This window comes from Peromyscus leucopus, chromosome 2 (genome assembly GCF_004664715.2).
Source record: "Peromyscus leucopus breed LL Stock chromosome 2, UCI_PerLeu_2.1, whole genome shotgun sequence".
In the NCBI taxonomy this organism is placed as follows: domain Eukaryota; kingdom Metazoa; phylum Chordata; class Mammalia; order Rodentia; family Cricetidae; genus Peromyscus; species Peromyscus leucopus.
Window position 1 is genome coordinate 101,422,149 of NC_051064.1, and position 24,967 is coordinate 101,447,115.

General features: G+C 39.1%; 1 protein-coding gene across 1 annotated transcript in view; it reads left to right on the forward strand.

The window, feature by feature from the left end:
* Patj (PATJ crumbs cell polarity complex component) overlaps window positions 1-24,967 on the forward strand; it is a 332,069-nt gene that overhangs the window by 67,870 nt on the left and 239,232 nt on the right. The window contains 2 exon segments of the mRNA XM_028870280.2: window positions 4,080-4,241; window positions 8,228-8,359. Of these exon segments, the coding sequence (XP_028726113.1) occupies window positions 4,080-4,241; window positions 8,228-8,359 (294 nt within the window).

Here is a 24,967-nt window from a genome sequence, read left to right on the forward strand (position 1 = left end):
GGCAATGTTTGTTAGAATTGTGTGTCATGGTGGCATCCAGTCCAGTGCTTGTTGTGTGTTCACAACCAAGGCCACAGTGAGCTCATGTGATGTAGCATGGGCAAGTATTGCCAGAAAAAAATTCTTGGATTCATTATAGGTTCGATTTTAAATTCATTTGTGCTTACTGTACATTCTGAAACTCTTTACTATTAAAATTTTCATGGAAATACATTCATTACACAAATGTTACTTTTGTCTTTTTTCATTTATAAGCTTTATTATCTAAAAAAAAAAAAAAAACCTTTCAAATAAAGAATTTTACATAGAAATTAACCAGACCCAATCTCAACAAATTCCACTACAGTTAGAATGGCCGTTTGGAAGTGAAGCTATATAGCTTCACATTGAATTTTACAATTTCACTATTGCATACATTTTTATGGACTTATCCATTACCATAAACTAAAAACCCACGACAGAGTTAGAATTAGAAAAACAATTCGTTTTGTATTCTCTTTTACAACTCATGTCTATCATCTCCATTTCGTCCTTTTTCATGCTCTAATTAATATGTAGCCTTTTTTATTTTTTCTATATGTTGTACTGTACCTAAATGTAAGTTTTTTTTTTGTTGTTGTTTTTTTACATGTATTTATATACATGTATTATTGCCTAGATCCCATATATTGGGGAGAACATGCATTTTTTTTTTCTTTTTGAGATTGTGTTATCTTATTTAATGTCATACATTATATCCATTTTCTTGTAAATTTTGTGATTACGTTTTTTCTTTAGAGCTGAATAGCATTTCATCTTGTATATGTACCTGCCTTTCTTATCCGTCCACCTATTTTTAGACAACCATGTTATATTTTCTTGCTACAGTGACTAAAGTAGCAGTAGACATGGGTGGGCCCCTATCTCTTTGGCAGGTTATGACAGTTTCTGCATCTTTGCCCAGGAGTGACACAGTGGGGTCATGTGGTAGTTGTGTTTTTAATTTTGAGAAACCTCCAAACTGATTTCCACATGGCTACTATATTAATTTGTTCCTCCACCAAAGTGAATAACCCACATCATTTTCAACAGTTGTTGTTAGATATGTTGATGATAGATATTCTATAGTTTTAATTTGCATTTCCATGATGACTAGAGATATTGAGTGTTATTCATGGTCTCAATAGTTTGATATGGAAAGTATAGATTTCTGGTTAAAAAACAAGTTGAGATACAGAGAGAAGCCTAGATTGAAAGGCAGAGAAGTGCTTTGGGTTCTGGATTTGCCTCAGCCTGCACAGGGCATGGCATTTAACATATCAGAAGATGGATTGCTTCTTCTTCCTCCATGGGATGTTCATGAGGATCTACACAGTGGCCATCCATGTGGACTGGAGAGCTTCTGTCACAAGGAGGATTGGCTCTGTTATCAGTTTGGCAGACAAGTTACCAAGCTTATGTGTAGTCAGTGCTCTGGAAGCCCTACTCACTTGTGCAGTTTCTAACCAACAAATCAACATGATTAAGACTTGATGGCACTTAAAAGAGGGAGGGTCTCAGGGTAAAGGACTGTGGGAAATATTGTGAATTCTAAAGTAAAATTGACTTCTGAGTAAGTGCATGTAGATATAAAAATCTCTTGGTTGGTTTCTTCCATCCCTCTCTCTCAGCCCCTCTCCCGCTCTTGCCCTCTCTCACTTCTCTTCATTTTTCTTCCTCCACCCCTAATGTGTTTAATGTACTTCTTAGAGATTAAAACCAGAAACACAAATATACTTTGGGGTTAGAGGACCATGCCAAGTCTCAGCCCAGAACAGCTATTTACAGCAGCCATAAATCCCCTTAGCTAGGAGTTGGTAATGGGAAATGTGACCAATCTTTTTAGCAGTAGATAGTGAAGAGGACTACCAGGCACTGCTATAGTAAGTGGAGACAATTCCAATGAATAAGTAATGAACTAAATAAATATTTAAAGGTACTCTAAGATAGAAACCTGGAAAGTGACTTTCTAATTTGTTGAAGCACAAACTAATAATTGTATATAGGTAGAGTTTCTGTTTCCATTGTATCTCCCTTCATATTTAATAGAGGTTACTGTCCAGTTGACTCTAGAACTTTCTGTGCTTATTTCATAAACTGGTACTGTGGATATGATGTAAGCAGTGATAGCTCCCTGTCCCTTCTGTGTAGAGGTTGACTTGAATTCTTCCAAGGAAGACTGCTTGCTCCTGGACTTGCTGTTCCTCAGACTCCTTTATAGTCATGATGACTTGAGAGAGGCAGAGATGGGGAGAGATTGAGATTCTCTGTGGTGGTTTTGTTGTTACTGTTTTTAGCATGTGTCTGAATAATTAAGAGACAGAATGATGTGTCCGGTTTGATGGCTCGAAGTGCTGGTGTGTCACAGACTTGAGAGTGGTTCCTCGGGACAGCTGACTCCAGCCACTACCCACTGTGTTTTCCCTGGTCCAGCGGTAGATCTGTGGAAAGGGAGCTCCCAGTCTAGTCAGTCCTGCCTGTTATCTGAGCATTAGCGCCATACCTTTGAGAGACTGATGCCACAGTAGAAATACTACTAATACTAAGTTACTGCTAACCCCTCTTAGGAAGGCAGAAGAGATCTAAAGAAATTATTGTTGGCTAGAGCTTGTTCCTTCCTATTCAGCTTTTAGGAATAGTAGCCAGGTCAGTCTTGGTGATTTGCAGACAGAACTGAGAGAACTTTGAGCTAAAACTACATGAAAATCACAATACCCTCAAATCTAGATTTCTAAATCATCTTTGGTCCAAAGTATTATTATGTATCAAAATATATATTGTTGTAGAATATTATTTTAAGGTGTGTTGCTTTTGTTTATGTTGCATTTATTTAACTCTGTGAAGCTGTGTGATTTTGCCTGTCAAAAACACCTGGTGGTCTCATAAAGCATGAATGGCCAATAGTGAGGCAGGAGAGAGAAATAGGTGGGGCTGGCAGGCAGAGAGAGAGAATATATAGAAGGAAAAATCTGGGAGGAAAAGAAGTGGCCAGAGAAGGAGGAGTACACCGGGGGCCAGTTACCCAGCTACTCGCTAGCCACCGAGGAAGAGTGAAAGTAACGTTACAGAAGTAAGAGAACTGGAGAAGCCCAGAGGCAAAAGACAGATAGAATAACTTCAAGTTAAGAAAAGCTGGCAAGCCGGGCGGTGGTGGCGCACGCCTTTAATCCCAGCACTCGGGAGGCAGAGGCAGGCGGATCTCTGTGAGTTCGAGGCCAGCCTGGGCTACCAAGTGAGCTCCAGGAAAGGCGCAAAGCTACACAGAGAAACCCTGTCTCGGAAAACCAAAAAAAAAAAAAAAAAAAGAAAAGCTGGCAAGAAACAATACAAACTAGGCTGGATGGACATTTAGAATTAAGAATAAGCCTCCATGTGTGACTTATTTGGGAGCTGGGTAGCAGGCACCCCTTGAAAATGAGTAAAAAGCAACAACAATATGATGTTTGTTGATAGGGATTAATCTTTAACAAGGAGAAATACTGAAAGGCAGGGAGTGTTCATGTGAACTTGGGAACTGCACACTTCTGTGATGCTACACTAGCTCAGCATATGGGAATGGAAGAGATGCCGGTGACACCTATTTCTTCCTGTAGAAGCGTTTTCTAAGGTGATGCTCTTGATGTGGGCTGAGGAAGAGTGCTCTGACTGATAGTAAACTCCAGCTGCTGAGTACCCTAGACGTGGTCACACGTTGAAGGCGAACAGACGTGCAGTGACAACACAGAAGGAAGTGGTGTAAGAAGGCTGCCAGGGACAGTCAGTGCATCTAAGGAGGAATGAAGGGGGAAGCCAGAAGAATACAGTACTGGCTTATGTAAGGAGAGACTTCAGAGATGTGAAGCATTGGATCTCTTTCCCAGGAATAGTGCTGTTTGGCGTACATTTTATACTTTATTCTCCCCATTTCAAACGAGATTCAGCCTTGGTTTAGATGTTTTAAGTTGTTAGTAAAATAATATGATTAATTTTAGGCCCTTTGTTTGCAGGAACAGTGAAATGTCTTCTGTTTGGTGCTTTTTAACTTTGCACCTGTTCACAGTTGATAGCCCTTGTCGTCCTAGGTCAATGGTGTGCAGCTTTATGGGAAGTCTCGCCGAGAAGCGGTCTCCTTCCTGAAAGAAGTGCCTCCACCATTTACCTTGGTGTGCTGTCGTCGGCTGTTTGATGATGAGGCCTCAGTTGATGAGCCGAGGACCATGGAACCTTCCCTTCTCGAGGCAGAGGTATAAAGTGTGTTTATTATGTGTGTCTTTTTACCAGGGTCACTCCAAAGAGGGTGTTTCAATGTAAAAAGGGGCCCCTGCTCCACCCTGATTTTTTTTTTATTTGACTAAACAACAGTGTAGAATGCTTCAGATTCTGAATTTACATTTGGATTTCTACAACTCCCTGAAAATGTTAAGACATTGATGTATATCAATCTGATTTTTAAAAAACAACTATTTTTAAAATAATTGTCTAGAATCATGGCTTTTGACTTCTATTTCAACTTATTTCATTCTAACAAAGTTGTGGTGTTGGTGAGTATTGACTATCTTAGTCTTCCCTTTCTGAGAACCTTAAAAATATGAATAATTCTGATAAGTTTCAGTGTGATTTTAGAAGCTACCATCGATGGAAAAGAGTCAGGATATGGCCTGGTAGGTCCTCTGCTGTTAGATGTCTTGTTTTAGGAGTGCTGTAATCTGGGGAGGAACTGTGAGGGCAGGTGCTGTCACCAAATGCCCTTTGGAGTCTCCTCTTTATGCCACTTCTCTCCTTTCCAGACACAAGCAGTTTCATGCAGGGCCTTGCCTTCTACTTACCCATGCTTTGAATTAGAATTCAACTCAGTTCATCTTTGAAGTTGTGTGGATTTCCTACATACTTTGTGCACCTTTGAGCAGATGACCTTGACTTCTGTTTTCATTGTGATGAATGCTGTAGTGGTTTAAATGAGAATGGCCCCAAAAGGCTCATTTGTTTGAACGCTTGGTCCACAGTTGGTAGAACTGTTTGGGAAGGATTTGGAGATGTGGCCGTGTTGGAGGAGATACTCCACTGGGGGCAAGGTTGGAGGTTTCAAAAGCCCATGCTAACATCAATTAGCCCTCTCTCTCCCCCTCTACCTTATGCTTGTGAATCAAGATGTAAGTTCTCAGCTACTGCCCCTGTTCTATGTCTACTGTTCCCCACTATGATGATCATAGATTCACCTTCTGAAATTGTAAGCCCCAAATAAATTCTTCTTTTAGAGGTTGCCTTGGTCATGCTGTCTCATCAAAGTGGTAGAGAAGTAACTAAGACAAATGATAACTGTTCACAGATCTTAGAACACTTGGGCGCTTATGTGAGAAGGAAATAAAGTAACGTGTGCCAAGCTCTTAGTATTATGGTGTAGGTGGAGAGCTCCATGAATGTCAGTGATATTCCTGATGCCTCCCATCCAACATTGTTGTTTCTGATTGACCAAATTACCAGAAAAATCTAGAACTGCCTTACAGTCTTAGTGCTGTGCTATAGATCCTTTGTTATGGATATATCTTGCTTTTTCAAGAAGGGGCACAGGCCATTTCTTAAAATTTTTTGTAATCTAACGTTGCCTTTTTTCTGTACTACACATATGAACTATTCTTGATTGACAGCCTCTTTTTTTTCCCCCTTCAAACAAGGTTCACTATATAGTCCAGGTTAGCCCAGGACCGGCTTTTATCCCAAGTCTGGCTTTGAATTGAACTCATAATCCTGCCTTTGTCTCTCCAGTGCTGACATTATAGATGTGTGCCTCTATGCACCTGGCTTATTCCTATTTTAATGTAAAAAAAGAAAAAAAAATTGACGTGTCATATACCTTTAATCTAAGCACTTGGAAGGCAGAGGCAGGCAGAGCTCTATGAGTTCAAGGCCAGCCTAGTCTATATATCAAGTTCCAGGCCATCCAGAAACTCTTCATAGTAAGGTCCTATCTTGAAGCAAAATAACATAAATTTTAAGAGGGGACTCTAGAGATACTTTGTGACTTTTACTGTTCTTAGTAAATTGAAGTGTGGGTGGTGACTTCCTTGTGAAGCTGGATGAAAATACTGTTAGTTTAATTCTGTCAGGTGTAAATCATCAGCCCAGCTTGCTGACTCTCTGCTCCCATCCGTCATATTGCATAGTGGTGAACAACAGCCTGAAGCATGCCAAATGTCAACATTGCTGCCTGTTAGCTGATTGCTTTCTGTTCTGTAGACTGGAGTTAGGTAGAATTGATATATCAGAGTGGCATATTCCAGGTCGGTGTGGAATGTGCACCTAGGGTGCAATGACATTTTGATAAACTTGGACTTTGTGGTTATATGTGATCTCTTGAAATTTTGGCTTCTTTTCAATTGTTCTTTGTTTTTCATTTATTCCGAAACTATTATTCTTTTTATTAAAAATTATTTTTATCTATACATATATGTGTCTTTGTGATCATATGCCATGTGTATGCCCTTCAAGGTCAAAAGAGAGGGTGTTATATCCACTGGTGCAGAGTTATAGGCAAATGTGAGCTGCCCAGTATAGGGCCTGGGAACAGAACTTGGATCCTTTGGAAGAGAAGCAAGTGTTCTTACTGCCAACACAGCTCTCCAGTGCCGTCTTACGCTGTTAAAGTGTCTAGCAACAGTTCTATTTCTCACTGATCAGTGAGTAAGCACCAATATTAGGCCAATCATATTAGCCTTTAGAACATTCTGTTGGGAGGTGGAAGTATTTTCTTTTCAAAATATCCCTTCCCAGGTGGGCGAAATGACTCATCAGGTTCCATTCCAGAACCCATGAAAGGTAAAAAGAGAGAACTGAGTCTACTGAGTTGTCCTTTAATATCACACATATGCCATAAAATATGCATCCACACATACCATAATCATTTTTTAAATAATACAAGAAATAATTCCTCACATCAAACTGAAATACGTGGAGATTAGGAGTGGAGAACATTCCCTCCCTTCAGGTTTGGTCAGTCAAGAACCAATAAATTGTTCCTGTGTTTAGGTTGTTCAGCTTGGCTTAGGTGTTCCATATCCTGCAACAATAATTTGAGAGCTGAACCACTGATTTCAAAAGTGGTTTTGTTACTCTTCCTCATTATAGAGCCCTCCCGTTGATACCATTAAGTGGATTTTCTTATACCAGTGACTTAGTTCTATTTGTAGAAATGATACATTTTCATTTTATTCACTGAGATTCTCCAAGATTTTAAGAATTCTGCTTTGAGAAGTTGTTATTTAGCCACAAGTGTGATTCATGCCTGTAATCCCAGTACTCAAGAGTCTGACACAGGACTGCTGTGAATTTAAGGCCAGCCTGGGCTACATAGTGAGTTCCAAGCTAGCCTGAACTACAGAGTAAGACCTTGCTTCAAGAAACTAAATTGTTATTTAGTCTGTGGAGGGACAAGGTATTTTTGGAGAGATTAATCAGCACAAATCAATGCAGTGCTATAAATAAAACTGAAGGCTTCTGAAGCACCCAGTGTCCCATCCAGTAGATCGGTCTCATTTGACTTCACTGGGATCCTGACAGGACAGGAATCTAGGAGAGAGGGATGTCAGAGTATGGGAATTAACAAAGAACCTGTGTGCTGGGCGCTTATGCTCACTCATTTCCTCTATCACCAGATTGATTATTCCTGTTTCACTCAGAATTACACAGTGCTCAAGGAGTTGGTGGTGGTGGCTGCTGGTGCTGCCACAGCTCTACTGCCCTCACCATTGCCTCTCTTCTTCTTTCTTCCTGTACTTTTCCAGTAAAACTTTCTTGAAATTTTCTGGGAGCCACCAGGAGCGGCTTCTCTGTGCTCTGGCTGGCCCTTCGGTCTCTGACTAAAATTATGACAACAGGATTGCTTTTAAAACATCTGTTTGCCTCTTCTTTGCATGAAGTTTACATTTTTACTTAAATTACCTATTTTTCCTTTTATGCTTCTAATGGGATGACAGAACTCATTGAAGTATAAGAGGTCAGTGTTAACACTTGCAATGAAACCATTTGAAAAATGTGTGAAAGATCTGCGGTTCTGAATGCCTGAATGTTTTATGAAGCTTTGATCCTTGATTGTGAGTACCCAGTGCATGCCCCCTTTAAAAAGATCAAAAGCTAACCGAGCATGCCAAAGAGACTTCCCAGTTTGAAAAGAAACTGAGTTCTTTCCAGAACAAAAGGACGGCAGCTCCAGCATTTCCCTTCTTTGCTCTTTCAGGTGGACCGCAGGGTAGATGTCAGCGCTGAAGATGATGATGATGGGGAGTTGGCCCTGTGGTCTCCTGAAGTCAAGATTGTGGAGCTGGTGAAAGACTGTAAAGGCCTGGGATTCAGCATTCTGGATTATCAGGTATAGGGGGTTTGGTTTAGGTTTGTAGTTTTGTTTTGTTTTGCTTTCAGAACTTTTAAGAATGGGTCCAGTCCGGCTTTATTTTATTTATTATTTTATTTATTCAGTGCCAATCTGGGTTATGTAATGAGACACTGTCTCTAAAAGCAGAAGCAAAAAGAAAGAAACTCTGTACACATTAACAACTTTTCTAACTCTCATGTTTCTTTCCTTCCTGTCATGTGAAGGCTTTTGTGCCTTTGCTTATCTGTCGATCTCAATGAACTTAGGTAGAAATATTCTTGGTGAAATTATCTGCTGATGGATGCATAACACCTTTGTAGTTAAATATTTATTATGACTCCAGTTCTAGCTAGAGTAAGGTTGCTGATAAAGGGTTGGGAGCACTGGAGTGCATAGTAGGACACCTACGTTTTATAGCAGCTTGCCACCTGCTGGCCTGCTGTTTTTCCTCCCATTATGGAGGAGACTTAGAGCTGTTGACAAATCCCTTTCCTACTAAGATGCACACTTTAAAACTAGTGTGACTTAAACATAATGTTAATAAAGCAATATGTTCTCTATCAGCATATAAAATGCAAAATTATATAAAACCAGATTTAAAAATTGCATTTATTTATTCACTCACTGATTTATTCATACAGTGGTATGGGTATGGGTGCATGCACATGCCATAGCACCCACATGGAAGTCAGAGGGCAACTTGTGGGAGTCAGATCGTTCTTTGCATGCGCTTAATCAGCCCTGTAGATAAAACTGAAGCAATCAGACTTGTCAGCTAGGGTCTTTACCCACTGAGCCAGAGTGCATCCCTGAATCTTTTTTTTTTTTTTAAGAGCTTATATATTTTATGGTTATAAATGTTTTGCCTGCATGATCTATGTGCACCATGTGTGTTTTTGATACCTGCTGAGATCAGAAGAGGGCATTGGATCTCATGGAACTGGAGTTACAGATAGTTGTAAGGTGCCATGTGAGTGCTGGGAAGTAAACTTAGGTCCTTTGCAAGAGCAACAAGTGCTTTAACTTCTGAGGCATCCCTCCAGTTTGTGAAATAGTTTTTAATATAATAAGGTGATAGATAATAGATAAAAAATACTTTCAGCATTATGTGAGATTTAAATTACTGATTTAAAATTCCTGAAATATATTATTTCATTTTTGCTGGCATATTTCTGTGCCAGATAGGCCTCTGCTCTTAGAATTTCTTCGTAGAATATTATTGAATTATAAGTTGTTGACTTGAAATGAGCATTTGGGGAAACTGTGTTATCAGGACGTATCCAATCGTAAGATTCTGGTAAGAACTCTTGGTCCCCTACCCATTGTACAGGTGTCACCCAGCCCCTCAGATGTTACCGATAAAGGATTCAGTGAGATGTAGGTCCAACAGAATTCACTGGAATTAAAGGAACAAATGTCAGTGAGACTTACTGACTATTTTGAGATGAGGTTTAATTTACAAACACTTTTTAAATGCAATATTGGTGTTCAGCTACCTTTCCATCGTCTTAGAGATCTCTCTGTATTTTCATTGTTAATAATAAATATATTATTTGTTGACTTTTTAGACCACACCATAGGCCTTAAATATTGATTGATTTGTCTATTTTGCACTGCTAGGTGGTGTCTACATGCTCACCATTACATGCTAACATTACAACCCTGAGCTACACTCTCAGCCTGGACTTAATGGTTTTAAGTGTTCCTCATCTTAAAACAGAAAATTGTCTCTGAGCTTAATAGAATTGTGAAAGAAAGAAAGAAAAAAAGAAAAGAGAGAGAGAAAGAAAGAAAGAAAGAAAGAAAGAAAGAAAGAAAGAAAGAAAGAAAGAAAGAAAGAAGAACTTGTCAGCCTCTTATGGGTTAATTCCTAGTTGACAAGAAAGCACTAACAGTTCTGAGCTTTATGCTTTTCAAGACAGTTGTTCTAATGTGAATTCTGTTTTCTCACTGTGTTCTCAGAGCTGTGCATGCTCAGTTCTGTTGTTTTCTTTTTTGAATGTTGTCATTTATAAAAGTGTAGGTATTTTTGTTTTGCCCCAACCCCTCCAATCTGTGTAAATAGGCATTGATTTCTGTTCAGGTTGTATGATGTAATTTTGCTGCAAAAAATTAGTACTAGGTAATCTTTTTGTCTTTATGTTTCTTGGAGAACTGATAGAAAACTACTTAATTTCCTAAATGTTATTTTTATTCAGATAAAAGGAGTCAGTTCCTTTTCTTCTATAGCCCAACTTTGGAAGGAAAAATACCCACTTTTATGTTTGGTATTTTTCGTCAGTCAAATGTTACATGCTCTCACAGTTGTGTATAGTACATTTGTATCATTTGTCAAGGGTATGAAAAATTGTTTCCCACTAAAGTGTTCAGACAATAGGGAAATGCAATTTAAAATTTGAGTTGTGATATAAGTTCATTAATTTGTTTAATTGTATGATCTTTATAATCAGGTAACAATTTCTAAAGTTGAAAAATAGTTTTTGTAAAACTAAGTAGAAGTGTAGCAGATGCTATGAAGGGCTTATTATGTTCCTGGTGATTTCCATATTTGATGTTGTTTTGTATAAATAGTAGGTAGCTGAACAGGACTAAGGCAGATTCCAGCCCTCCTAAGTACAGCACATCTACACTAAGTATTGTAGAAATATTCTAGCCACAGCCTTTCTAGTCTTAGGAACATGGGATAGTTTCTGCATAGTCAGGGCCTGCATTTGCAGTATTGAGGATAATGTGCTTTTGCTTTTGAGTATTCATTTCAGTTAACTGTTTTTTCTAATTAATGAATTTTCCTCTGCCCCAAGAACTGAACATTGTGTACATCTGTCTCCTTGATGTAACATCTTATAGGTTGGGGATGTTAACGTCGCATGCAAAGGATCATATTGGATAAGTGAATCTGTGTAGGGAAAAAAAATCTTCTATTACCATGAAAAATGTGAGCATTGTTAACCATCATTCAGTTTAGAAAATCAGCATAACAGTTGTTGATACCTTCCTCCGATCTACTGTTATGCTACAGTCTGTTTAAATGATACACATTGTAGCTTTATAGTTTAGGGAAATTAATAAGTAGATACCTTTTTTTAGTGGAGTTTAAATTTATCCATGAAATTATATTCTATCATCCCGCCAACTTTCAGAGCCATATGTGAGTTACCTGTGGGTTAGTGGTCAGAAGATTAATTTTTACATAAATTTAGCTGAGATTTAGGAAAGTATGAGTGAACAGATAAAGATCTTGAATTGATCCATGATGGGGTGGGTGGCTGTCTCAGCAGGTCAGTGGTTCCTAGAATTGACGGAAGTTGTGTAGCTTAATAAAGCAAAGATGCCTGCTCCGAAATGAGGAGCTGAGTCTGATACAAAGTTCGAGAGGGCAGTCATGTGGCCAAAGAGCAAATGTGGAAATTCATGTCCATGAATTTTATACTCGATTCAGACAAGGAAAAAGAGAAACAGTAAATATAGGTTAGATTGTAGAGTAAAGCTTTTTTTGGCTGTGATTTGAGCAGAGATTAAATCTATCCCCCACAGAAGTTGGCTAAAATTCTGTCTTGTGTGTTTAGCATGTGTACCTCCATATCTTGCCAGGTTGGGTGGTGGAGACAGTGCATTGCAGGTTGACGATCAGCTCTTTTCCAAAGCATCAGAGCACTTGGGAAATTTGGCCATAAGTTTAAAATTTTTAATTCTGCCAGGTGGTAGTGGTACACACCTTTAATCCCAGCACTCGGGAGGCAGAGGCAGGTGGATCTCTGTGAGTTCAAGGCCAGCCTGGTCTACAGAGCTAGTTTCAGGACAGCTAGGACTATTACACAGAGAAACTTTGTCTCCAAAAGCAAACAAACAAAAATTTATTTCTATTGTTATTATTGTTTGTGTGCACATGTGTGTCCAGGTGCATGAATGACAGAGCGCATGTATGGAGGCCAGGGGATAGCTTCCTAGAGTAGGTTCTTTCCTTACTGTGGATCCTGGGATAGAAATGAGGTCAGACTTATACAGCAAGTACTTTTGCCTACTGAGTCATCCTCTGGCTCTGGCTGGAAGTTTTCATAGCTTCTTAACATATATTAGCTTTATATTTCTCACAAGAACCATGTAATCCCCATTTAACAAGTAAAGTAACTGAGGACGGATATGTTAGGTGTTAATTCCAAGCTCGTATAACAAGCATATGGTGGAAACAAAATTTGACCTCGAGTAGTTGGGCTGACATCTCATTGCTGTTAATCATACTATGTTATTTCTTTTTGAGGATTTTGTGTACATTTTTTAGTAGAGCATCCCTATATTAAATTGATTATAGTGAGTGTTTTTGTTTTTCTAATTAGAAATGTTTTTTGAAAAAGTAAGCTACCGTATAGCATTCTCCTTTTAGTGCTATATGAAAATATAGTAAATATCAAGAATTAATTAATTCATTGTGTACATATGTACCGTGTAAGAACTAGTGCTTACTGCTTCAGAACAAAGTGTCTGATAGTTTGAAAGTCTGTTCTTATGGGTTAACATTTCTTAATATAGCAGTTTGGTAGCTTGAGAGTCTGTAACTTCTGATTTCTACCAAAAAGCTTGCAAAGATTGAACTATATGGATTTTACCTTCAGTTGACCCTATAAATTAAACGGAGCAAGTGGATATTTTCTGGTGTTTTGATTTATGCTGAACTTTGAATAACCCCTCATGATTATAATTCACTGAAAATGTTTGACATTAGCCACGGCATTGCCATCCTCGGTACTTTTAAATTTCAGTGATTTAGAAGGCAAAATTTATTAACCAATAATTCTCCCCCCGCAACACACCTACATCCTAGTCTTCATTTTTCTCCCTTCCTGCATGACTCAATCTTTGCCAATGCAGACATTTTTGAAAGACTTTGGGTTTGTCTCAGGGAGAGCTCTGTTACATATGAGGACTGTTGGTCCTACCATAAGCCTGTTTGGAAGGCCATATGCAGATAATGCTGTTAAGCAACTGAGTCACATTCCATGTTCTTGGTCATGCTATAAGCCTATGAAAGGCCATCGGCAGATGGTGACCTTAAACATCGAGTGGACATAGTTCTTTCTGTGGAAACTGTTTTCATGAAGTGAGTTGTGGAAACAGAACATATGAGCAGAAGCTGCTGCTGAACCTGGAATGGTTTGCCTTGGGATCTGTGAGGAGTTCATGCAGTTTCAGCTCTTAACTTGGAGGATCCATTTTTCTGTTTGTTTTGCAGTCCTGAAGAGCAGACCCAGAGCCTGAAGTGTGCCAGGCAGGTGCCTTACCACTATGCTATATCTTTAGCCCTCAAATTCTCTTTATAAAAGACTTTTAAAAGTTAAAGAAAGGGTTATAAAAAACTCATTTATAACTTAAAATTATCTTTGCATTTTTGAACACATTACTGTGTTTTTAAAGTTGGTAATATATGTACATGCCATAAAAATTATTCAAAAGTACATGCAGGCCTTTTGTGACAGTCTCTCAAGGCTCTTCCAGGAAGAACTATTGTATTTCATGTCTTTCCTCCAAGATGTGTTTTATAAACATAGGATTAATTATATAAATAATAGTTTTCTTGTTATATAAATTTTACATTTTTGACACGTAAGTAACATATATCATACACACCATAAGTACTTTGCTTTTTGTAACCAATTACATCTTTTTTCACTTTCTTATTTATAGAGCTACCTAGTTCTTTTTAATGACTGCACAATACATTATTGTAGATAGGCAATAATTTATTCAACTAGCCTCCTCTACCCAAGTCGGGTAGATTAAATTAAATGAGATTGTAGTGAATTGTTGCTATGTTCTTTTGTAAAACTGTGGCGGTTGAGCTACTGACAGATTTCTAGAAGAGAGCATGCTAATCAAAAGAGCATATACATTTTTGATTTTGATACATTTTTACTAAATTACTGGAACACCATTTTGAGGCACATGTATTTAGATGAATTACAATTGATGTCTTATGTGGAGTCATTTCTTTATTCAGATGGTTCTCCTGGAAAATATAAGCAGGTGTGTAATTCATGAAGTTAATGGTCTTCCATGATGTGGAAAGACTAAGTGATAGCAATATATAACTATCAATTTAGTTTGAACTTTAATTATGGCAGTAATTTATTGTCTTTGTAGCTAAGAGAGTAGAGTATTAATATTCACTCTGATATCAGTGCCCATCAGTCTGTTCCTAAGTCTGCCACCAATCTGAATCTTCTTCATCAAGAATTGAGCTCTAAAATGGGGTGGTGTGTTAGGACTTAACTTTTTGTCAAGTGATTTGACAACGTGAATAAATACTGCTGTCTGTTGATCATCTTAAAGTTCGAAGAAGCCTAATATCTTTATGTATATTCTAGGTGACAAGTGTACGGGACCTAGCTTATAGATTTGATAAGTATTGACACAATTTTAACACATAGTAACATAAATAAGTCAGGTGCAAAACTCCCTTTTTTCTAGAGTATAAATTGCAGAGGTTATTGGTATATGAGAAGTTACACAGTTTCATTGTGATGCTTAGGCAAGCTTTAAGGAAACTGTTGGCATCTGACATCTCTACATGCATGTCATGTAGTTTGCTATTGACCAAAGCACACAACTGCATTTGAAGGTCACCGTTTGCTTAAAGGACTTGGAGGAACTGACAAAGTACTTTTGCCCATTCCTGATGCCTGTCCATATTTGTTTTGATGAACATCCAAGGACTATAAGCTCTAGTACTAACTGGGCTAAAGATTTCTTCCTTAGAGGATTTGCTTCCTTTGCCTCTGTGAGAAAGTTCTGTATCCTTTACATCATTTAAGCTGCTTCATTTGGAAACTGTGTTCATGTAATGGGTTGACTGTGGCTGCAGGAGAGTTCTCTCATGACTTAAGCACTGTTTTTCAAGCCTATGGAGGGGGTGGCTAGAAGGAGCTCCACTCCTGGTGTGTGTTTGTACTATGCTCCGGATAGTGACCAACCTCCAAAGTAGCAGGTCGAAGACATCAGGAGATTAGAGCCTCTTAGTAAGAGATCAAAGAGGCTGTGTGTAGAGCTTGAGGTCTAGATAGCACTAATCAACCTCACCTGAGGGAGGGAGGGATGAAGTTAGCAGGCAGCCTCAAAGATCTTAAGTCAGGCCTGATAACTAAACTTTGGGGGAATTTCATGGATTTGGAATATGAGTTTGGAAAGAAATCTTATTGGTCTAATAGGGACAGAAGAGAATAGTTGGCATGCCGCAAATGCTTGTCGGCTGGATTCTGCTTTCTCATGGAGCAACTTTCCCTTTAGCAAACGTGTTGGTGTCCGTTTCGGCTGCACCCTAGTAAACTGCTGAGGAGACTGCAGGGATCGCTTGTGTTACCTTTGCTGAGTATTTCAGAAGTGAACAAACACTAACAAGTAGGACTGCTGTGCTTGGCAGACAACTCCCAGCCCATAGATGGCTCTTGTTCGCTGGGAGAATGGGGGTTGTAAGCCTCCTTTGTGTGCCTTTGGACATTCAGGTCTGCCTAGTCAAAGAACACAGACCAGTTCTAAATTTTCATGTGATATGACTCAGGTGTGATAAATGGTCCAGCAAATGCTAGCACAGTGGGCCTTGGTTGCCTGTGCTCAGTTGGAGGTGAAGGAATAAGTTTGCAGAAAGTGGTATCTCCTCAGGTCCTCCTTGGGCCTCTGTATTTCATTAAGGTCACAGTTTCACAGTAGCAAGGGTAGCAGTGTTTATAAATGATTACTGTGGGCTTCCTGGGTGCTGTGCATGCACTCTGATCTCAGTTCAGGCTTTGGTAGCTCTCTGAAATCTTGGCTATTATCTCTATTCGAGAGGAGACACACCTGTCTCAGAGAAAACACCATCGCCAGTATCACTCAGCTAGTATTTTTGTTTAAATTGAAAGTAGTTTGCTTAGAAAAGTATAATAAATTCCAAAACTAGTGTTTGAAAGGTTTGCTTCAGCCATTTTTTTTCAAAAGATTTTTTTACTGTGTATGTATGTGTGTCTGTTAATTGATTTGTGAAGCTTTTTTGCTGATTACAAAGTTGGATCCTTTGGGTGGGGCTGGAGTTACAGACAGGTGTCCAGTGGCCCCATGAGGAACTGGAAACAGTCCTCTCCAAGCCAGCATTGCCCCTCAGCTCCTGAGCGTTTCTCCAGCCCTGTTTAAGAGATTTTAAAGAAAGTTTTACATGTCTGTACTTTCCGTGCATCATAGTGACTTTCAACTGCTGGGTTTTTTTTTTTCCCTTGAAGATACTAGGGTATTTCTTACTCCTAAATTCACTTTCTACATGTTAAACATGTCCGGTTCAGTAATGTTAAGTATATCTACATTTCAATAGTGTGTTTTTAGTTGTACTTCAATATTGTCTGCCTGATGGAACCCCAGGCATTTCAGCTAAATGATGGGGCTTTTAGATAATGGATATTGCCTTGTTTTATTGTTGCCCCCCCCCCAACCAACAGAAGTTCTGGTCCAGGCCTGACTGATTGGTGAATATGTGAATTATAGCATGAAATGAAAGTTTGAAATGGTAAAACAACTAACGGGCATATTAATATCCAAGGATCATATCTAAGAAGAGGGGAAGGAGATAAGGGAAAGCAATCCTCTTCAAGCAATGATTGCCTGGAATTCCTGGGGAAAAAGTGTTGATTAGCTGTTTAGTCTGGAAATGCCTCGAAAGGGTAGGGTGCTGGCTCAGCATGTTTGAGGTGTTGGATTTTACAGCCATGAGCTATGCTTATGGGTAAACTTAAACATTCTTGTTTTCCACATTGAATATATTTTTCTTTTTAGCAAGTTTCCCTGCCCACTCCTTGTCTGCTCATCTTCGATTGACTTGTGTGCTATACTTACTTTGCTGTTCAAAGACTGCCTTGTTCTGTGTATGCTGAATAGAAAAATCTGTTCTGAATACCTGAGGATGTTTAGGAAGCAGTAAGACACAGGAACTAGAAACCAGATCAGTTTGTCAGTCTTGAATAGAACGAATGTGTTTTGTGGGCACATACTTCAAATATGATGGTATTTCGGCAATTGGTTTTACTGGTATAAGACTTTGTTATATTACAAAATAGTTAAAATGAGGTTAGAGTCAGAGAACAAGTCTGTTCATTATTCATTATAACCATTTACTCATTACCTTATTTCACTGTAATGCATTTCTTTTTTAAAAGTAAATGCTTAGCATACTGGTCAGATCAGAAAAAGTTCTTTTTATGTAATTAATTACAACTTTTTCTCTTAAACCAGAACTAGTGTAGTTATTTTTAATACAACCTATGGTATTGGGGGGGGGATACTTTTTAATTTTTATTTATTTATCTTTGCATGTATGGTATGTATAACTTTGTGTATGTGCATGCACGCATGTGCATGTTTAGGTCAGAGGACAATTTTTACTTCCACCAGGTGGGTCCTGGAGATTGAATTCAGGTCATTAAGCTTGGCAGCATTACCTGCTTAGCCATCTTGCTGAGCCATTTAATAAAAAGAGACTGTTCAATTTATTCTTTGACAATTGTATGCATGTTTACAATTTATCTTGAACATTGACGCCCATCACTCCACCTCTCTGGACAACCCCCGTATGTTCTCCTTCTGTATGAATGTTTTCTTTTTTATCTTTAGTAACTCACTGAGTCCAGTTAGGACTGTCCATGCACATGGGCTTGGAGTCATCTACTGAAGCATGGTCAACTGCCAGTAGCCTCACACATGGAGAAAATGAGCTCTTCTTTCCCCAGCATCTATCCACTCCCAGTAGCCCTCAGCTAGGGTCTCCTGTGCTGCTCCCATCCACACTGGAAGTGTTCTCATGCAAGTAACCACCGCTTCTGTGGGTTCATGAGAGCGATGGCCACGCCATGTCCAGGAGACAGCCTGTTACAGCACCGTCCCATCCTCGTCCTCTCTTTTCTGCCCTGCCTTCCACAGTGTTCCCTGAGCCTATGGGGAGGGATTGGGGGTAATATAGATTTCCCCTTTAGGGTTGAGCACTCAGTGTTCACTTAATCTCAGATCTGACACCAATTATGGTTTCTACCCTTTAATTACTATCTTAAAATGGCAAGTAGGGAGAAAGGCACTTAAAGATTAGTTTTGTGGCTGCCTAAACAAAACCGAACAAGGACGATAGTTATAAAGACACGGAAGTGAGAAATCTCCTGGGGCCCAAGTGAGAAATACAGGCAACTACGAAATGCAGAGGGGGTGGGAATCAACAACTAAAAAAGGTCATGAACTTGAGAGAGAGAAAGGAGAGAGGTTATAATGGGAGGGGCTGGAGGGAGGAGAGGGAAGTGGGAAATGATATAATTATATTTTAATTTCAGAAAAGAATAATTTTAAGATTGGTTTTGTGTAGGAGTGCTGTGGGATGGTCTGTATGTCAAATCTGTTGCTCTGATTGGTCAATAAATAAAACACTGATTGGCCAGTGGCTAGGCAGGAAGTATAGGCGGGACTAACAGGAGAAAAGAAAGAACAGGAAGGGAAAGGGAGTCACTGCCAGCCGCCGCCAGGACAAGCAGCATGTGAAGATGCCGGTAAGCCACAAGCCACGTGGCAAGGTATAGATTTATGGAAATGGATTAATTTAAGCTATAAGAACAGTTAGCAAGAACCCTGCCATAGCCATACAGTTTGTAAGTAATATAAGTCTCTGTGTTTACTTGGTTGGGTCTGAGTGGCTGTGGGACTGGCATGTGACAAAGATTTGTCCTGACTGTGGGCAAGGCAGGAAAACTCTAGCTACATAGGAGGGCACATGCTGTCTTATATATTTTGTTTGCTGACCTTTCTTGGGTGGTAGAATACTCAAGAAGTTAGACTTATATAATCAGCATACTATGAGTTTTAAAAAGATATCACTAGTTAAAGTGAAAATGTGGTACACACATTTTGTGACCACGGTATACAGTTTTTTAGTGTTAATGCAGTGAATTTAATTGCACACACATGAAAGTGTCTTGCTAAGAATATGAAACTCAGACTGGTCTAGAACTCTTTATGTACTCAAGGCTGGCCTTGAACTTATAATCTCCCTGTCTCAGCTTTCTTAAGCAATAGCCTTATAGGTATATCTCACACTGCCTCCCTATTTTGGGGGAGAGGGTAGTAGTAGTTTTGTGACTTATATAAACTATACTCAATACTATCATTTAGATATAGGATTTCAGAGTTGGGAGGAGACAGATCATGGCTCATGGATCCATCCATTTGCTCATTTCATGATTGAGAAAACTGACTCAGAGAAGAAATGAAGACATCTGTGTAACTATACACAGCCAGCTGTGGACCAAGCTGGGGCTCACAAGTATGACTTATAATCCACAGTCACCCTACCACTAGAGGGTTAGATTTCATCTTTGTTTTTCCCATATTTACCTTTTCTCCATTTTAAAATCTTGAATTCCTGCTTTGAGTGACTTTGTTTCCAGTTGAAATCACAATTTATGCTAACCGTGTGCCATAACTGGTCTATGCCAGCTTCCTAAGGCTCGCACAGCTCAGTGGGTACCTCATTTCTGCCTCTCTCTGTACTAGATCTTTCTACTTGTTTACCTCCAGAATGAAATAGTCAGCTGTCTGTCTTTTGAACTTAGTGGTTTCTTTCTATGTTCCTTATTTTGTCACCTTCCTTGGGATAGTCATTTAAAAATTAATTTAGGCATTAATTGAATTAGCAACTAACTTAATATTCCGTTGTTCAATTAATAACATTAATATTTTACATTTTAAGAAGTTACTGTTTGGTGCTTTGCTTGTTTCCTAGTTTGGTTTGATTGAGTTTTATTTAAGATAACCCCTTATGAAATACTACATTCTTGTTGTGCAGAAGTTAGTGTATGTATACAGCCTTTAAAATTATCTTTTAAATGTACTTTCTCACACTTAAATAAGGAGATATGTATAGAATGAAGCTCCAAACGTAATTCCACAGCCTTGGCTTCCTTGGTTGCTAGGTTGTTTTCTTCTATTTGTAAATGGCTTTTTATTTATTTATTTATTTTTATTTTTTTGGTTTTTTTCGAGACAGGGTTTCTCTGTGTAGCTTTGCGCCTTTCCTGGGACTCACTTGGTAGTCCAGGCTGGCCTCGAACTCATAGAGATCCGCCTGCCTCTGCCTCCTGAGTGCTGGGATTAAAAGCGTGCGCTACCACCGCCTGGCGTAAATGGCTTTTTAAATTCAGTGTTGGCTGGCACTATTTTGCCAGCCTGGACATTGACATTGTTCTGCCAGTCAGGTCTTGCAATCTCTTCATTCTCTGTAAAGGACTCTGTACTCTAGTAGGTTTGGTGTGTGTACCACACAGCCCAAAATGGTGGCATACAAGTACCCATGTTCTTCTTCATGTGAGTAATAGTAGTCCAGTTACATAATTTAATATAGTCAGTTGACAGTAAGTGTCAAGGTTATCAAAGGGTCCTTCAAAATAGCTCAGTAGGTATAGGCAATTATCATCAAGCTGAAGTCCTGAGTTTAGATTGCTAGGATCCACATGGTGGAAGGAGAGAATAGATTCCTACAAGTTGTCCTCTGACCTCCACATGCATGGTGTGGCGCACGCACACACACACACACACACACACACACACACACACACACACACACACACACAAATGAGTAAAAATAAAATACAATTTAAAATATTCTCAGATGGGATGGAAGATTGCTCAGTAGTTACTGCTGTTAGAGAGGATCCACGTTCAGGTCCCAGCACCCACATGACTGCTGTAACTCCAGTTCTAGGGAATCTGATGCCCTCTTCTGGCTTCCATGGTCACCAGCCACATATGTGGTACAGACATACATTCAGGCAAAACACTCATATGTTATATAAGATAATAATAAATATATCTTAAAATATTATCAAAAGCAAAGAGCTTCATGGACAAATTTTTATCTGAAAAAAACTGAGGACTGTCTTCTGACCATCCTGCTATGTGGTCCTGAATCTCTGACCTGTCAGTGTTTTAAGTATTGATACAGAATAGATTAAATAAAAAAATCCACAGAAGCTATTTTATATTATTACTATGAATAAGCTGTCACACTTTGGTTTTTTATTTTCTTTTTGGGGACAGTACTGCAAAACATGGAGATATTCACTCACCCCCCTGTTATCTTCAACAAAGGCTTCTTCCTTAAATATTTGCCATGTTATTAAACTGACTGGCTTTCTCCCTGACCTGTGCATTCTCCTTATGCAGCACCCCTGCTTCATGTTTTCTGGCAGTTTTTCCAGGGATACTTTGTTGTATGTCTCATTTAGATTTTTAGAAAAAGCATGGGGCTCTGTACATCTTGTCCATGTCTGTCATTGGCAAAAGCTGTGTTTGGGCGGAGCCTCCTCCCTGCCCCAGGTGATATGCTGTGCTCTGCTTTAGTTTACACGGAATCTGGTTCTTTGATCTCTGGGAATGGACACAAAAGTTCATATAATACATTTTATAGGCAGTTCAGAAACTTGGAATTGCATCCATTTGGACATAATGACTGTCATATGTTCATTCTATTGCTGTAAGTGTGTTCTCAGGCTCACCAAATGATTGGATTCTTGAGAAACTAAATGTAAATTAAAATTTGGCAAAGAAGTGCTGAGTTAAGCTGTCTGGAGACATGCTATACTTTCTGTACTATCTGGTATCATCATCTAAGTCTGGAAGTATAAACCACTAACAACCAAGCATGATATGTAAAGGATTCAGCTTTCCACTGAGAGTGATAACATATCTCCTGCCATGTCTGTGTTCTCTCAGTCTTTGTTCACTTAGCAAAAGTTTAATTCAGCCTGAGAAGAAGTTTAGTAGCTAAAATGCATACACTGGAATTTAACTGCTTTAAATTCTGACTCTGCCTTTTGCCAACTATGTGCTTTGATGAAATCTTCAGTTTGTCTGTCTTCATTTTGTCATTCAGAAAGTTCAGGTAGTAATGGTGTCCACTTTGCAGTGGTTTGAGGATTAAACAAGTTCAAATCAGTGAGACCTTCTGGGCTGTAAGAACTAGGAAAGTATGGGCAGTTGTGGTTTATTTATATATGATGGGGAGTGGCTTGCTTGGGTATGTGTCTAGTCCAGCAAAGACTGTTTTGATGGTCAGTGCCTTGTATGTAGCAGACATCATAGTTGGCCCTCGGGAGAAAAGCGGCAAGCAGGCAGACATCCTCTTCCCTCTACTTTTTTCTTTTAGATTTTATTTTCATTTTATGAATTGTGCACATGTGTGTGGGTGTGTCAAATGAGTGCAGGTGCCTGTAGAGGCCAGAAGAGGGTGGCCAGTCCTTCGAGCTGGAGTTAATGTAGTTGTGAACTGATGGATGTTAGTGGTAGGAACTGAACTTGGGTCCTCTGCAAGAGCAATATTTGCTCTTAAATGCTGAGTTTGTTTGCTTATTGATTAACTGATCGATTATGCATGTATGTATCCATGTATGTGCATGTGTTTGCATGTGCACATGCCTTGGTCTGTATGTGAGATCATAGCTTATAGAAGTAAGTGATTTGTTCTGCTGAGCTATCTCACTGGCCCCATACTTCATTATTATTTTGAACATTATAACACTGTGCTGTACTCCCTTTTCGGATGGTGTATGACTGTATTTTCCTAGTCTCTTGGCAGCTTTGATTAGCACTAAAAAAATTATTGTGTTAGTTGCTTTTCTCAGTGCTGTGACGAAATACCTAACAAGATGCAATTTAAGAAAGAAAGGGAGGGATTTATTTTGGTTTACAGTTTAAGGGACCCTGCCCATCCTGGCAGAGAAGGCATGGTGATAGGAGTGAGGTACCAGCTAGTCACAAAACAGGGTGGCAAACAAGAGTTCTTGGCACACTTTTCCCTTTCTGTTTTTAATAAGGCAGTCATAATGATCATAGTAAAATTACAGAATCATATAAGAAGGCAGCACAGAATACTCTGGGTATATTTATCTGGTGCATCTAACTATATTGTATGAAAATATATATTTAATATGTATTTATATGGTTTGGAAATAAATATAGCATGGAAAATATATTATAAGAAGTGCTTAGATTTACCTCACTAAATAGAAAAATATTTTTGTGTCTGGGGAATTGGGAAGGTGTGTTGTTGGACGGAACCCTGACAAAGACATGGATGAGTGGTAGTGATCAGGGAGAACACTCCTGGAAGAAAGAACAGCTTGCAGTGTCACAAGTTTCAGTAGTTGTACTGTTGCAACAAGAAGTGGTGGACCACAGGCATTTCTCTGCATGAAAGTTAAAGGTGTTAGGACTTCGTGCCCAAGATTAATCCTAAAGGGGTGTCATTTCAGTATTTTAAGCAAAGGAACGATTATGATCACATCTTTATTTTACTTTTTAGGTTTTGTCTTATTTTTAAACATAATTTTATTAATTCTTTGAGAAATTCATACAGTATATTTTGATTATATTCACCCCACAACCTTACCCCTAATTCCTCCCAGATCCTTTCTGCCTCCCTCCTGCCTCAGTTTCCTTTCTCCTTTTAATGACCCATCAAGTTCAATTTGTGCTGCCCACACTAATGAGTGTGGGGCTGTCCACAGCGGCCTCACCCATAGAGAAAACTGGTTTCCCCCCAGAAGTCATCAGCAGTCAGTAGTTCCTTTGGTGTGGGAGGAAGCTTGTGAGCCCTTCCTTCCTCTGTGCTAGAATGGCACCTGGCCTCCTTTTGTTCAGGCAGCCACAGGTACTGTGAGTTCATGAGTGCAGAACACATTGGTTAATCTGCTCCTTCCTGATGTTTGGCTCTCACAGACATCTTCATTTTATTTATTTATTTATTTATTTGTTTGTTTGTTTGTTTGTTTGTTTGTTTGTCTGTCTGTCTATCTATCTATCTATCTATCTATCTATCTATCTATCTATCTATCTATCTATCTTCAGAACTGGGGACCAAACCTAGGGCCGCTCTACCAGTGAGCTAAATCCCAACCTCTCAGTTTATTTTTTTAGTTTCCATTCTTTCTGTAGTAGGTGTACTGATCAGGATGAAATTCAAGCCTGTAGGCATGGTGTAGATTGTAGCATCTATCCAGGCAGTTGAAATAGTGTGAGACTAAACACGGCAGTGGGGTGGCAGAGGAGAGGGAGAGGTGATAGAAGAGATGGAAGATAATAGATTGACTTGTGAAATGTGCATCTTAGGGCAAGGACAGGAGGGCAAGTGCATGCTTGTGTGTGCTGTCTCCACTCGGGGCTGGATTTCCCAAACATTATAATTCAGTATTTACAATAAACAGCAAACCCTAGCATCACCTTAAGAGTTTTAAATTTTCCTTGATGACCTTTCTTCAGACAAGTGACTTGATTGGCTTGTGAGACAGAGCTGACTGACCAGTGCTCCTTAGCTGAGTGGTGAGTGTAGAATGCATACTCTTCTGCTGGCTTCTGTGTGGTGTACCCTGAACATTTGCTGTTCTTAGTTGATTACAGGAATTTTGTCTTTTAAAAAGCTTAACCCTCTCATGAAGCATCCTTTCCATAAATGGTTGAATTAAAATATGGAACACATATTTTAGAAGATATAATGGCACAGTGGTTTTGAATAAATGGGAATTTCCTAACCAAGGCAAGTGTTTCTTGCACTCTACGATTGGT